The 12,462-nt window shown below is 34.7% G+C and overlaps 1 protein-coding gene across 2 annotated transcripts in view; it reads right to left on the bottom strand.

Moving 5' to 3' along the window:
• Positions 1-2,405: 2,405 nt before the first annotated feature.
• Positions 2,406-12,462, bottom strand: part of arhgef1a (Rho guanine nucleotide exchange factor (GEF) 1a) — a 31,727-nt gene continuing 21,670 nt past the window's right edge. For both annotated transcript variants that reach the window (XM_051872733.1, XM_051872734.1), the window contains 9 exons: positions 11,226-11,293; positions 10,670-10,858; positions 9,286-9,384; positions 9,128-9,177; positions 8,669-8,710; positions 6,997-7,047; positions 6,556-6,867; positions 5,802-5,997; positions 2,406-3,732 (listed from right to left, as the gene is read on the bottom strand). In XM_051872733.1, coding sequence (XP_051728693.1) covers positions 3,662-3,732; positions 5,802-5,997; positions 6,556-6,867; positions 6,997-7,047; positions 8,669-8,710; positions 9,128-9,177; positions 9,286-9,384; positions 10,670-10,858; positions 11,226-11,293 — 1,078 coding nt within the window. In that variant the 3' untranslated portion in view covers positions 2,406-3,661. The remainder of the gene's footprint in view (positions 3,733-5,801; positions 5,998-6,555; positions 6,868-6,996; positions 7,048-8,668; positions 8,711-9,127; positions 9,178-9,285; positions 9,385-10,669; positions 10,859-11,225; positions 11,294-12,462) is intronic.

Genomic DNA, 12,462 nt, shown 5'->3' with positions numbered 1-12,462 from the left:
TTTTGGTTTAGGACAGTGAAGTGATGGATGAGGTAGTATATGTGTGTGTGTGTCTGAATGCCAGCTATGCTGCCTGTGCAACCAAGCTATAAATACTTGTCTCTTGGCTGACATTGTTTTATGGATTAGCTGCTATCCAGGGATAAAGATCTGGATTTCAATGGATCTTGAAATGTAAACGCACATATGCATTTAAATTTACTATTTTTATTATCATCATTATTGTTATTTACAAATAAAAAGGATAGAAACATATGAAAATCTGTTTGTGTGCGATTGTCGAAATATTAAACAGATCTTTGGAACACTCCATATTGATTGGTCAATCGCGGTACAAACCCCGCCCCACAGCCGATTCTAAAGATTTCATACAAACACACTCTCTTACTTTCCATAAAAAGTAATGTAATGCAATTAGTTACTTTTTTAGGAAGTAATGAAATATTGTAACACTACTTTTAAAAGTAACTTTTCCCAACACTGGACTTCAGTATTAATATTACTGTAATTTTATTTCACTTTTCACTTCGATTTACTCATACAAATTAAAGATAATAAACCAATCCAGATGATGTTGTATATCAACAGTATTCTATATCCACTTCATATGTTTCGTACAAATCAAATTGTATGAATACATACAAACTCACCAACAATTCACCAAACTGTAAAATAGATACATCTCATGAGATTAGGTTGTAGAGAGAATACAACCCGAATTCCGGAAATGTTGGGACGTTTTTTAAATTTGAATAAAATAAAAACTAAAAGACTTTCAAATCACATGAGCCAATATTTTTTAAACATATAAAACAACATATAAAACAACAACATCAGAACATAGATATAACAAATGTTTAAACTGAGATATTTTACACTTTGATCCACTAAATGAGCTCATTTCAAATTTGATGCCTGCTACAGGTCTCAAAAACGTTGGCACAGGGGCAACAAATGGCTGAAAAAGCAAGAAATTTTGAAAAGATTCAGCTAGGAGAACATCTAGCAACTAATTAAGTTAATTGATATCAGGTCTGTAACATTATTAGCTATAAAAGGGACGTCTTAGAGAGGCAGAGTCTCTCAGAAGTAAAGATAGGCAGAGCTGTGAATTTGTGGAATACTTTAAAAACAATGTTCCTCAACGTCAAATTGCAAAGGCTTTGAAAATCTCATCATCTACATAATCAAAAGATTCAGAGAAACTGGAGAAATCTCTGTGCGTAAGGGTCAAGGCTGAAGACCTTTATTGGATGCCCGTGGTCTTCGGGCCCTCAGACAACACTGCATCACTCATCGGCATGATTGTGTCAATGACATTACTAAATGGGCCCAGGAATACTTCCAGAAACCACTGTCGGTAAACACAATCCGCCGTGCCATCTGCAGATGCCAACTAAAGCTCTATCATGCAAAAAGGAAGCCATATGTGAACATGGTCCAGAAGCGCCGTCGTGTCCTGTGGGCCAAGGCTCCTTTAAAAAGGACTGTTTCAAAGTGGAAAAGTGTTCTATGGTCAGACGAGTCCAAATTTGACATTCTTGTTGGAAATCACGGACGTCGTGTCCTCCGGGCTAAAGAGGAGGGAGACCTTCCAGCGTGTTATCAGCGTTCAGTTCAAAAGCCAGCATCTCTGATGGTATGGGGGTGTATAAGTGCATATGGTATGGGCAGCTTGCATGTTTTGGAAGGCACTATGAATGCTGAAAGGTATATAAAGGTTTTAGAGCAACATATGTTCCCCTCCAGACGACGTCTATTTCAGGGAAGGCCTTGTGTATTTCAGCAGGACAATGCAAAACCACATACTGCAGTTATTACAACAGCATGGCTTCGTCGTAGAAGAGTCCGGGTGCTGAATTGGCCTGCCTGCAGTCCAGATCTTTAACCTATAGAGAAAAATACGTCAAAGACGACCACAAACTCTTCAGCAGCTGGAAACCTATGTCAGGCAAGAATGGGACCAAATTCCAACACCAAAACTCCAGAAACTCACAACCTCGATGCCCAGCATCTTCAAACTGTTTTGAAAAGAAAAGGAGATGCTACACCATGGTAAACATGCACCCGTCCCAACTATTTTGAGACCTGTAGCAGGCATCAGATTTAAAATGAGTTCATTTTGTGCATAAAATTGTAAAAAAAAATTCTCAGTTTAAACATTTCTTATGTTCTATATATCTATATTCTATTGTGAATAAAATATTGGCTCATGTGATTTGAACGTCTATTAGTTTTGATTTTATTCAAATTTAAAAAACGTCACAACTTTTCCGGAATTCTGGTTGGAACTTTAAAGGACTTCAATATTAATATTACTGTAATTTTATCACACTTTTCACATTGATTTATTCACATACAAGTTAAAGATAAAAAAAAAACAAAAAAAAAAACAATCCCGATGATGTTGTATACCAACAGTTTTTATTTTATCCACTTCAATATATCTGAAACACTGTGTGAACATTTCAACAATGTTTCTGTCATTTTCATACAAACATTTTTATGTGGCTTCAGTAAATCCTATGTTTTCTTATAGTTACTTCAAAACATGAAGAATATCATCCTACAATAATTTCTAAGACATTGCTTCCTGAAATGTTGAACTGACTAAAATAAAAGCATATATTTCAGCAATATTCAGCCAAGCAAATTTTGGCACATAGTCAAGTAATTGCAAAAAAACATTCTTAAACAAAACTAAAACATAAGCAAAACTGTAGTTAAGACACATCAAATGTTGTTGGTTACTGGCAGATTTTGGTGATTTGATCTATTTTAGTCAATAAATCTTATATTTACAAAGTATTCCCCGTTAACACACACTGTGGGTTGAGGAACCATTTATAATCTCATAATACTCTATCATAATAACCTTCCTGGGTTTATTAAGATCATTGCTATAGATGTAAATATATTCCTATATATTGCTATAAACTGCAATATAATTCCTTCATAAAAAAGCCATCAAGTCTCTGAAATAGTCATTTTGTTATAGAGCCAGTAGTTTTGGTCCCAGTATATTATGTTGGTATATTTCAAGTTATGGCTTCTTTCTAACATGCTTGAAAGAATTTATCTTTCCATTCAAAATAAAGGAAAATAAATAAATTTAAAATAAAGCGCAAGAAAGAGACATTTCTTTACAATGACCTCTCACAAAGAAGAACATTACACTTAAAGAAAAAATAAGTTTTGCGTGCTCCAGCATCGGTACAAAGCACTGCGATGAGTATCTCACATACAGTACATAAATCTGGACGGTTTCTGCTGATACCCTTGAGCTGGATCAGTTATGTTTGGTTTATTCAGATACTTTCAGAATCTTAAGACAACTGTTTCATGCCACTGTCAAGTGCAAAGTCCCATTATTTGCTTGACTTCATCTCCATCACGGTGCTTTGGCATATCCTTATTGGTCCGTGGATGTCAAAAGCCATATGATTGGATTCCAAGAAGACATGTTGAATATTAACATGTCATAAACGGCCACACAGAAGCTGTAAGCAAAGTTACTGGATACAACTAAATACTGTATGTATATAATGAAATTAATATTCATAAACTACGTAAGATTCTTCCCTGTTCAGAGGAAGACCTGCTCATGGAGTCTATAGTCTGTTCCAGGCCAGTCGGGTTGAGAATCGAAAAAAAAAAAATATTAGCAGTGTGAGACCTCACGGTCCCGGGGGTCTGTCGCGGACTCGCTCTCTTCAGGAATGTCCTGCAGATCTGTAGATGATGAAAGACAGAAAAAAAATCAATTAAGTAAAAAAAATTACAAAATAAATCCATTTTTAGACATTAAATTCAGAGATGAGACAGTTTTAAGTTCATGCTTTGGATTTTACCAAATGATCTGGATGAAATTAATTGCTTCTATACAGTACACATTTTTGATATAAACTACACAGAGTCCAAAATTAAAACTTGATAAGCCAAATGTAGATTAAATTTGTCTTTGTTTTACTGAACAGTTAACCAGTAACCGATTGGAACTGCAACGTAATACACAAAATTGTAATATAAGACCGATAATCAAACCCTTAGTGCAAATATGCAATGGAAAACACCTTTCATATATTTTAAAAATAACACAAAACACAATTTTAAGGTTGGTCAGATATTTTTATGACCAGTACATTTTCTCAATTCAATAGCTGAGGTCAGAAAATTGCTGCAAATAAAGATCGAAAGCAATCCTGAGTTAGCATACTACATACTATACTTGCATACTACAAGCAATAAAAAAAAAAAAAAAAGTATACAGTGCAGGGAAATGTATACAACAATAAATGCTGACTTAGTGTCACATGACTCACAGCTGCTTACCTGCTGCCATAGTAACTAAGTTAAGTAATGGTTCACATGCCTGCACTTTACACTTTGTTTGCTACTTTTGTTAATAACATTTACCATAATTTATTTATTTATTTTTTTTTTAAATGAAAATTTTGAAATTAAAGTTTGGTGTCAGTAAGATGTTTTAATGTTTGCTTTAAAGTTTCTTATGCTCACCAAGGCTGCATTTATTTGGTCAAAAATACAATAAATAAAAACAATAATATTGTGGAATATTATTACAATTTAAAATAACTTTTTTTAATTTCATTTATTTTAAAATGTAATGTATTCCTATGATAGCAAAGCTGAATTTTCAGCATCATTACTCCAGATTTAAGTGTCACATGATCCTTCAGAAATCATTCTAATATGCTGATTTTGGTGCTCAAGAAACAATTCTTCTTATAATTATAAATGTTGAAAACAGTTGTTTTGTTTTTTGTGGAAACCATGATACTTTTTTTTTCTTCAGGATACTTTGATAAATAGAAAGTTCAAATGAACAGCATTTATATGAAATAGAAATCTTAATTCTTTACTGTCATATTTGATTGATTTAATGTGTCCTTTAAAGTAATTAAAAGAATAATACAAGTATTAATTTCTTAAAATATTGTGTGTGCTAAAAAAATACTGCATGCTAAACTCTTTCACATGCAGTATGAGTAGTATGCCATTTCAAACACACCTCAAGACTGTGATTATATCATTTCAAGGGGCTTTAAAAGTCAAAACTTCTGTGTGTATAAGTGTATGTACATAAGGTACGTTCATTGTGAATGACACACTAAAGGTCTGGGTGAGACGTTCAACCTGCAATTTATTGCCATTATCCACCTATAACGCACATTAGTAATCCACCTAAATGTGCTTCTTCTTTCTTTCTTTTTTTCTTCAAATTTAGACAAAGGAGGTTCTCCAGTCTGTCAGAGTTTAGTGTGTATGTTGTAAGTTTGTGTACCTTTGTGTGTGGGAGTGTGTGTGTGTGGAATGTTTGATGTGCTAAATTCATCATGTGTTTGTTGTGCACATTGGTTGCATAATCGTGTGTAGGCTGCTGTTAGTGTTACAAAGGGCCAAAGTTTACAGGATTCTGGGTGAAGTGCATCTACACAGACTGTCTGATAAATATGAAATCATTTCATATAAAAAAAAGAAGATCAAAGCCAACAACTCCCTGGCAACCAGTCTCTTGTATCATTTCGCCTGTATTTTTTCCTTAATATTAATTTAAACCTAAATCAATATTTAATATACATTTATTTACTGATTTATTTAGGTATCTATATTATAATATTTAATTAATTTATTATTTTTTATATTATTATATTAAATTATAAATACATATAAATATATATAATATTATTATATCATATATTATTTTTGTAAAACAACTAGATATATCTGTATTTATAATATTTGTTATAATAATGTCATTCTGTGTAATTTCTACAGACCTCTGGGGCTTTCTGAACGAGGAGACACCCTCGAATCCACCTCATCGTCGTCATCATCATCATCATCATCAGATATCACGTCCACTTCCACATCACTGCATTCCTGCAGGCCGTCTGATTGGTCCATTGATTCCTGGCTAGCCAATGGGGTGTCAGTGTTGGGGTCAGTATCACTCTCTCTGCGAGCTGGTGGCACCTTGAAGTAAGGAGATGAGAAGTGAATGAGATTTGCAAGTTACTACATTGTAGCTCTTATATACTATACTATGCTTGCGATAACATCAAAAGAGTTATTCTAAATGCAAAAATTAATTTAAAGAAGCCATATTATGCCCTTTTATAAAGTCTTTATTTTGTTTTTGGGGTCTACTAGAATAGGTTTTCATGATTGAAAGTAAAAAAAAAAAAAAAAAAACATTGTTTTTTACATATTTTTTACACTGTTGCAGCACCTCTTTTCCCAGTCTGTCAGTAAGCCCCTTCTTTCCCTAAAAGCGCAATGTGCTCTGATTGGTTGACTGGACCAGTGTGTTGTGATTGGTCAACCACTTTCAGCGTGTTTTAGAAATGTCATGCCCCTTACCATAACCACAAGTCTCAACACACTACTAATCCAACTCAACCAGGCCTCACCCCCTTTTTTTGCATATGCCTCGGGCGGCCAGGGCAGGAATTATTTAAATGAGGAATATTGTGACATGTACGTTCCTGGAAGAAAACTCAAGACTTGCTAAAAACCCTAAAATGAACTCACCTGTGATCCTGTAGTTCCAGCTCCATCCCCTAGAGTGGCGCTATGGGTCTTAAGATCCCTGAGCTGTTTCTCCAGCTGGGCTCTGGCCCTCTCGCTGTCCCTGAGTTTGCCCTCGGCTCCCCTGAGGCGTCCGAGCTCCTCCTGCAGCAGACTGTGCTGCCGTTGCAGCAGGGCCAGTTCACCCAGCGAGCCCATGTCACTTGCACTATCCCGGGACAAAGAGCGAACTGTACGAGCCCCTGCGGTGGCCGGGGAGATGGGGCTCTCTCGTAGGCAGAGCTCTAAGATGGAGTCCTGTCGGATCACCACACCCTAGGAGAGCACGTTTTTTACATTTTATATTTTGCCATTTTATTGACATTAACAGTTTATTTTGGATCCTGTTTTTGTGTGCTTAGTGCTTAGAAGATTTGATAAATGTATTTTGCAATGCGCATATACCTGCAGAGCGTGTAACTGAGCACTGAGATTCACCAGCCTCTGTGACGCCTCCTGAAACACAAAACACATTTCTGATGTATCATATCAATATATTGACACTAGTCTATATAAGCCTAGAAGATTGGGTGTCCTTGTAATATTTACAGGAGGCTTATGATGCACAGAATAATGGAGGCTAATATATTTTGCAGATAACTGGGAAAATTCATTCAAAAATAATTTGTACCGATAATGGAATTACAGCCAATTTCACATAATTATCTGTTATGGACTATTAATGTGCATTTTTAAGATGTAACTAGTCTCATGCACCATTAGGTGATTTTCAAGATTTCAAGATCCAAAGTCCATGTTATACTGATTTGGACTCATTTTTATTATGATTATCTGCTATAAATTCATTCAAACAGTACACATTCTCACATTTTGTCTGTGGTATTTTTAATTGTATTTATTATTAGCATTTTTTTAAATGAATGCTGCATTTTCAAGATGCTGTATCAAGTAGTTTAGCTTTTAAAAGCATGTTTGAGATCTCTGCATTCTAGGCATTCAGTAATATTGTGAAATGTTATTACGATTTGAAATGACAGTTTTCTATTTTAATATATTTTAAGATTTATTTTTGGGAATTTTTGCCTTTTATTGTGATAGGATAATATAGAGTGGACAGGAAGTGAGGTGGGAGAGAGAGAGGGGGACGGGATCAGGAATGGTCCCCGAGACGGGACTCAAACTCGGGTTGCCTGAAGCACAACGGCGCCACATGACCACAAGGATATCGACGCCAACTATTTTAATATATTATAATATGTAATTTATTCCTGTGTTGGAAAAGCTGAATTTTCAGCAGTCTTCAGTGTCACATGATCATCCAGAAATCATTCCAATATGCTGATTTTCTGCTCAAGAAACGTTATTCTTATTATTAATGTTTTAAAGCTTATTATTTTTGTGGAAACATGATACATTTTTTTCAGGATTCTTTGATGAAAAGATCCAAATTCGAATTTGAAATCTTTTGTAACACTGTAAATGTCTTTTGATCAATTTAATTCATTCTTACTGAATAGAAGTATTACCGTTTTCTTTAAATTACTGATCCCAAACTTTTGATCTTCTAATTTGTCAGTAAATTAAAAACTAGTAGCCTGTTTGCTAGTCACTCTAGTTTAAAGGGTTAGTTCACCCAAAAATGAGTTCACGCTGATTCCTGACGCTCCGAATCTTCCTGAAGCAGTGTTTTGAAATCGGCCATCACTAAATAATTCGTTATTTTGTTTTTTTGGCGCACCAAAAATATTCTCGTTGCTTTATAATATTAATATTGAACCACTGTACTCACATGAACTGATTTAAATATGTGTTTAGTACCTTTATGGATCTTGAGAGAGGAAATGTCATTGCTCCCTATGTAGGCCTCACGGAGCCATCGGATTTAAACAAAAATATCTTAATTTGTGTTCCGAAGATCAACGAAGGTCTTACGGGTGTAAAACGGCACGAGGGTGAGTAATAAATGATATTATTTTCATTTTTGGGTGAACTAACCCTTTAAAGAGTTCTAAAGCAAAAAGTAAAACAATCGGTTATTTGTTTTCAGCCCAGAAATGCAATCAGCACACTCATAGATAGCACACATTAAGCCCAGTCTTGAACTAAATGTCAGTACCTCAATTGGTGTCTTGTCCTCCATTTGATTTCCATTACCATCCTGTACAGAAACAATTTTTTGTATTATTCACACAATCATAATTCTGAACCAGCAGTTTCATTCAAGAGCTTTAATTTGTCAGCACACATTGAAAAGCACTGTCTTGCTATGTGTCGATGAAAAGGGAGATAAAGTGCAGCTTTCAAGCACCAGTGGTGAGTCGTGATGGAGAGTTTTTGGTACATTCAGGTTGCTATGGAAACCTGCGAGTTTCAGATGGGCTCGGAAAATGACTAATTTTTTTCAGCATTACATAAAAACACAGTAATAGCATCGAACCATCTTATTATGTGCATAATTATTACATTTCATGAAACATATTTGACGCAGGCGAATGTGGATGTCAGAGAAGGTGATAATGAATATCTCACTAACATAGAACAAGCATATTTTCAGACAAAATAATGTCTTGTGTACCTGAGCAGTTTGGTTCTCCTGAGAGCCATTTACTAATACCTCTTGTCCATCTGGAAGAGTGGAGGAAGCACAATGGTCAGATAAATGGGTGTATTTTCAAACACAGGCACAAAGGCACATTTATTTACATATAGCATGTTTTGTTTTCTGACACCTACTGATTACTAGCGCTCCAGTGTGGTTGTGATGGCCGTTGGAACTGCAGGGCAGAGGAACCTCAAAATTGGTTCCTAATATCAGTTCTGTCAATCTGTCCACTGCAGAGAGATAAAGAAAGGTACATCATGACATTTTACAAGATATTATGAAAGATCTTAGCTAAAAATGGTTGGTGAACTTTCCAAAATAGAAAAAAAAAAAAAAAAAAAGAATAAAAAAAAACATTTTTTTTACTTTTACAAAAAGAGACAGAAAGTGCAGAGACATACTGACAGCAAGTGTGAATTTTATTATATTTTACTATTTTTTCATTTTTTTAAATGATAAATACAACTAGTTATAGGAACAAGCCACTAGGATAGTTCCCAGAGAACTAATTTCTCCCCTGGGCCATGTTCCTGGTTGCATTCGCACCGGGAATAGGAACTGTGAAGCAGGCCGACAGCGGCGTCTTTAAGCGCGGCATTTACAAACACTAAAAACCTGTGGATGGAGAATGGCGTGATCGGAGCTGTGTTTGTTGTGTGTCGTGGGTTTCATGATAACGGAGATGGAATGTAAACATAATTTAGCCAACCGAAAGAGCAAAAAGTGGGGCTAAGAGATGAAAAGTCATTTTTTTTGTGATTCACTGTTTTCTACATAAAATCATCCTACATAATGTAAAGAACAAATATAACTTTGATATCTTTAATATTGACTGAGTAAGGCCATGTCAAAATTTGCTGTATTTGGGGCTTAGAAAGTCATGTTTTTGAGAAATTCCAATGTAAAAATATGCTTTTTTTTTTTTAAACTGAGCTGAGATTCTCCCATTTTCAGTGATATATGACACATGTATGGGATAAGTTTTAAAACTGGTCTATTTATTATGATGTGCATGTCCAAAAGGCATAAAAACAGGTCAGACTCAAACTTTGTACACACAGTTAATAGTCATCACTAGATGTGTGAATCTTCACTTGTTATTAAAAGAATCAGCAGGTGTTTCTGTGCCGAAAGTAAACCCAGAGACGATTGAAATCGATGTTTAGGAAGCCAACTTCCAGTATTTTTTTTTTTTTTTTTTTTTCACAAAATAGTAAAATGTAGTGTCAATAAAATCATTAATTACAGTATTTATCATGTTATAAATTAAAATGTGAGTACTTTATCTTAAATCCCATTTACAGCAATTCATACTTTACCTCTTTTCGTCATTTTTATGGCTATGACTACTTTGACGCTCTTAATCTCATAATTAGATTATGCGACTTTAGCCGGGATTTCACAGACGGGGTCACATATGTGCGGTGAAATAAATACGCACTAGAGGGTGAAACAAGCCTTATGCAGGTGGAACACCCTGTTTTAGCCACGAATGTAACATCATGTCTGTCTTACCCTCAGTGATGGCCTGTGTGAGCAGCTGTTCTCCGCGCAGTGCCTGAGAAGACTCGGCTCTGAACAGGTTCCTGGAACAGGACGGCAGCATGACCTCGTAACCTCCCATGACCTCTGCCAAGTCAGAGAACAGGGTGACCCGCTCCTGAAGCAGCTCTAACACCTCCCTGTCCTTCTGCTGGATATCAGCTGAAACAGAGAGCATGAGGATTAAAGTGCTGTTTAAAGATCAGTACAGTAAAATATCAACATCAGCTCTCAAAATAGTGGGCTTGTTCCACCTTCAAATTCTGTGTAAAGATGTCATGACCACTTTTTTTTTTTTTTTTACTAGATAGAAGTTCATTTTCAGCAAATGTCTTGTGACAGGCAACCAATTGATTGGACAGATAGGTGAAAGAAGTCCTTTGAGCTTTTCAAAACAATTTTCTGCTTCTTTCAGTCCTTCAATGCTTAACGCAACTATAGTGATTCATAAAAAAAAATAAGAATGAGAAAGTGTTTGCTCCACTGTTGGGAGTGTGAATGTGTGTGTGTGTTAGTGTTTAAAGCAAACCTTTAAGTCTCCGCAGAAGAGCCTTGTCTTCTGTTTCTATAAGAGGGAATTCTTCTCTTGATGGACAGCTGTGTGACAAAACAATGATGGTAAAATGACCATTAGAAACGGTAGTTTTAAATGGTTAGCTGATGTCCATTAGCATTGAAGTAATCTTTATGCTAGTTTCCCTGCTTTTAACAAGTATAAAGATTTAAAATGTACAGTCTTTCTCTTCTGGGAAAATGGACCAAATATATATTTTTTGTCCAATAAAATGCTATCTAAAATGAAAATATTGTGCAAATGCTTGTACTTTGTTTGCTAGTTTTTTCTTCTCAAGGAAGTGGTGAGAATTGATTCATTTTGAAAGTAGTTTCTGTTGCCATTGTGTATAGCAGGGGTTTTTAAAACTGTACTTCGGGGAGTCCCGGGGGACAGCAAGAGGGTGTTGGAAGGCCAGCAAAACAGTTTATTAAAAACAGTAAAAAAAAAAAATCTAGTATTAAATATTTAAATAAAAACAGTTTTCCCTGTTCTGGTTTGCCTGGGTTCCTTAGTTTCCTTGGTTGTTAATTAGTTCTACACACCTGTTCTGTTTTATCTTAATTACTCTCCCTATGTATTTAAGCATTGAGTTTCCTCAGTTAATTTGTCCGGTATTGTCTTTGTTTAGTGTGGTTAAGAATTATCTTTAAGTAATAAAATTAAGTAATAAAATAAAAACAAATAATAATAATAATAATAATAATAATAACAACAACAACTATTATTATTATTATTATGAATAAGTATAAATATTAAAAAAAAAAATTAGTAGTAGTAGTAGTAGTGTGTATAATAATAATAATAATAATAATAATAATAATAATAATTATTATTATGAGGATGGAATAATAAATAAATAAATAAATAAATGTTAATATTTACTGAATTTGTTGCCTTTATAATATCACGCTTACTTTTTTCTAGAGATGCACCGATACCATTTTTTAAGGACCGAGTACGAGTACCGATATTTTTTTCTGGTACTCGCTGATACCGATACCTATACATTTATTAATTTCTCTCTTTTTTTTGTTGTTGTAGTTTTCCAAGCACAACACAGTGAGAAGTATTACATTTTTATGTGCTTGTCACAAACTTAAAGAACAAAAATTTCAGTGTCTAATAACCTTCAAAGGGCATAATTACCAATATATATAATTGTTGTTATATAAAAAGAAATTTACAGACAAATTACAAACAATACAAGAAA

This window comes from Ctenopharyngodon idella, chromosome 19 (assembly GCF_019924925.1).
Source record: "Ctenopharyngodon idella isolate HZGC_01 chromosome 19, HZGC01, whole genome shotgun sequence".
Taxonomy (NCBI): Eukaryota; Metazoa; Chordata; class Actinopteri; order Cypriniformes; family Xenocyprididae; genus Ctenopharyngodon; species Ctenopharyngodon idella.
The sequence above is the reverse complement of the archived record's forward strand: the minus strand, read 5'-3'. Positions and strand labels throughout refer to the sequence as shown.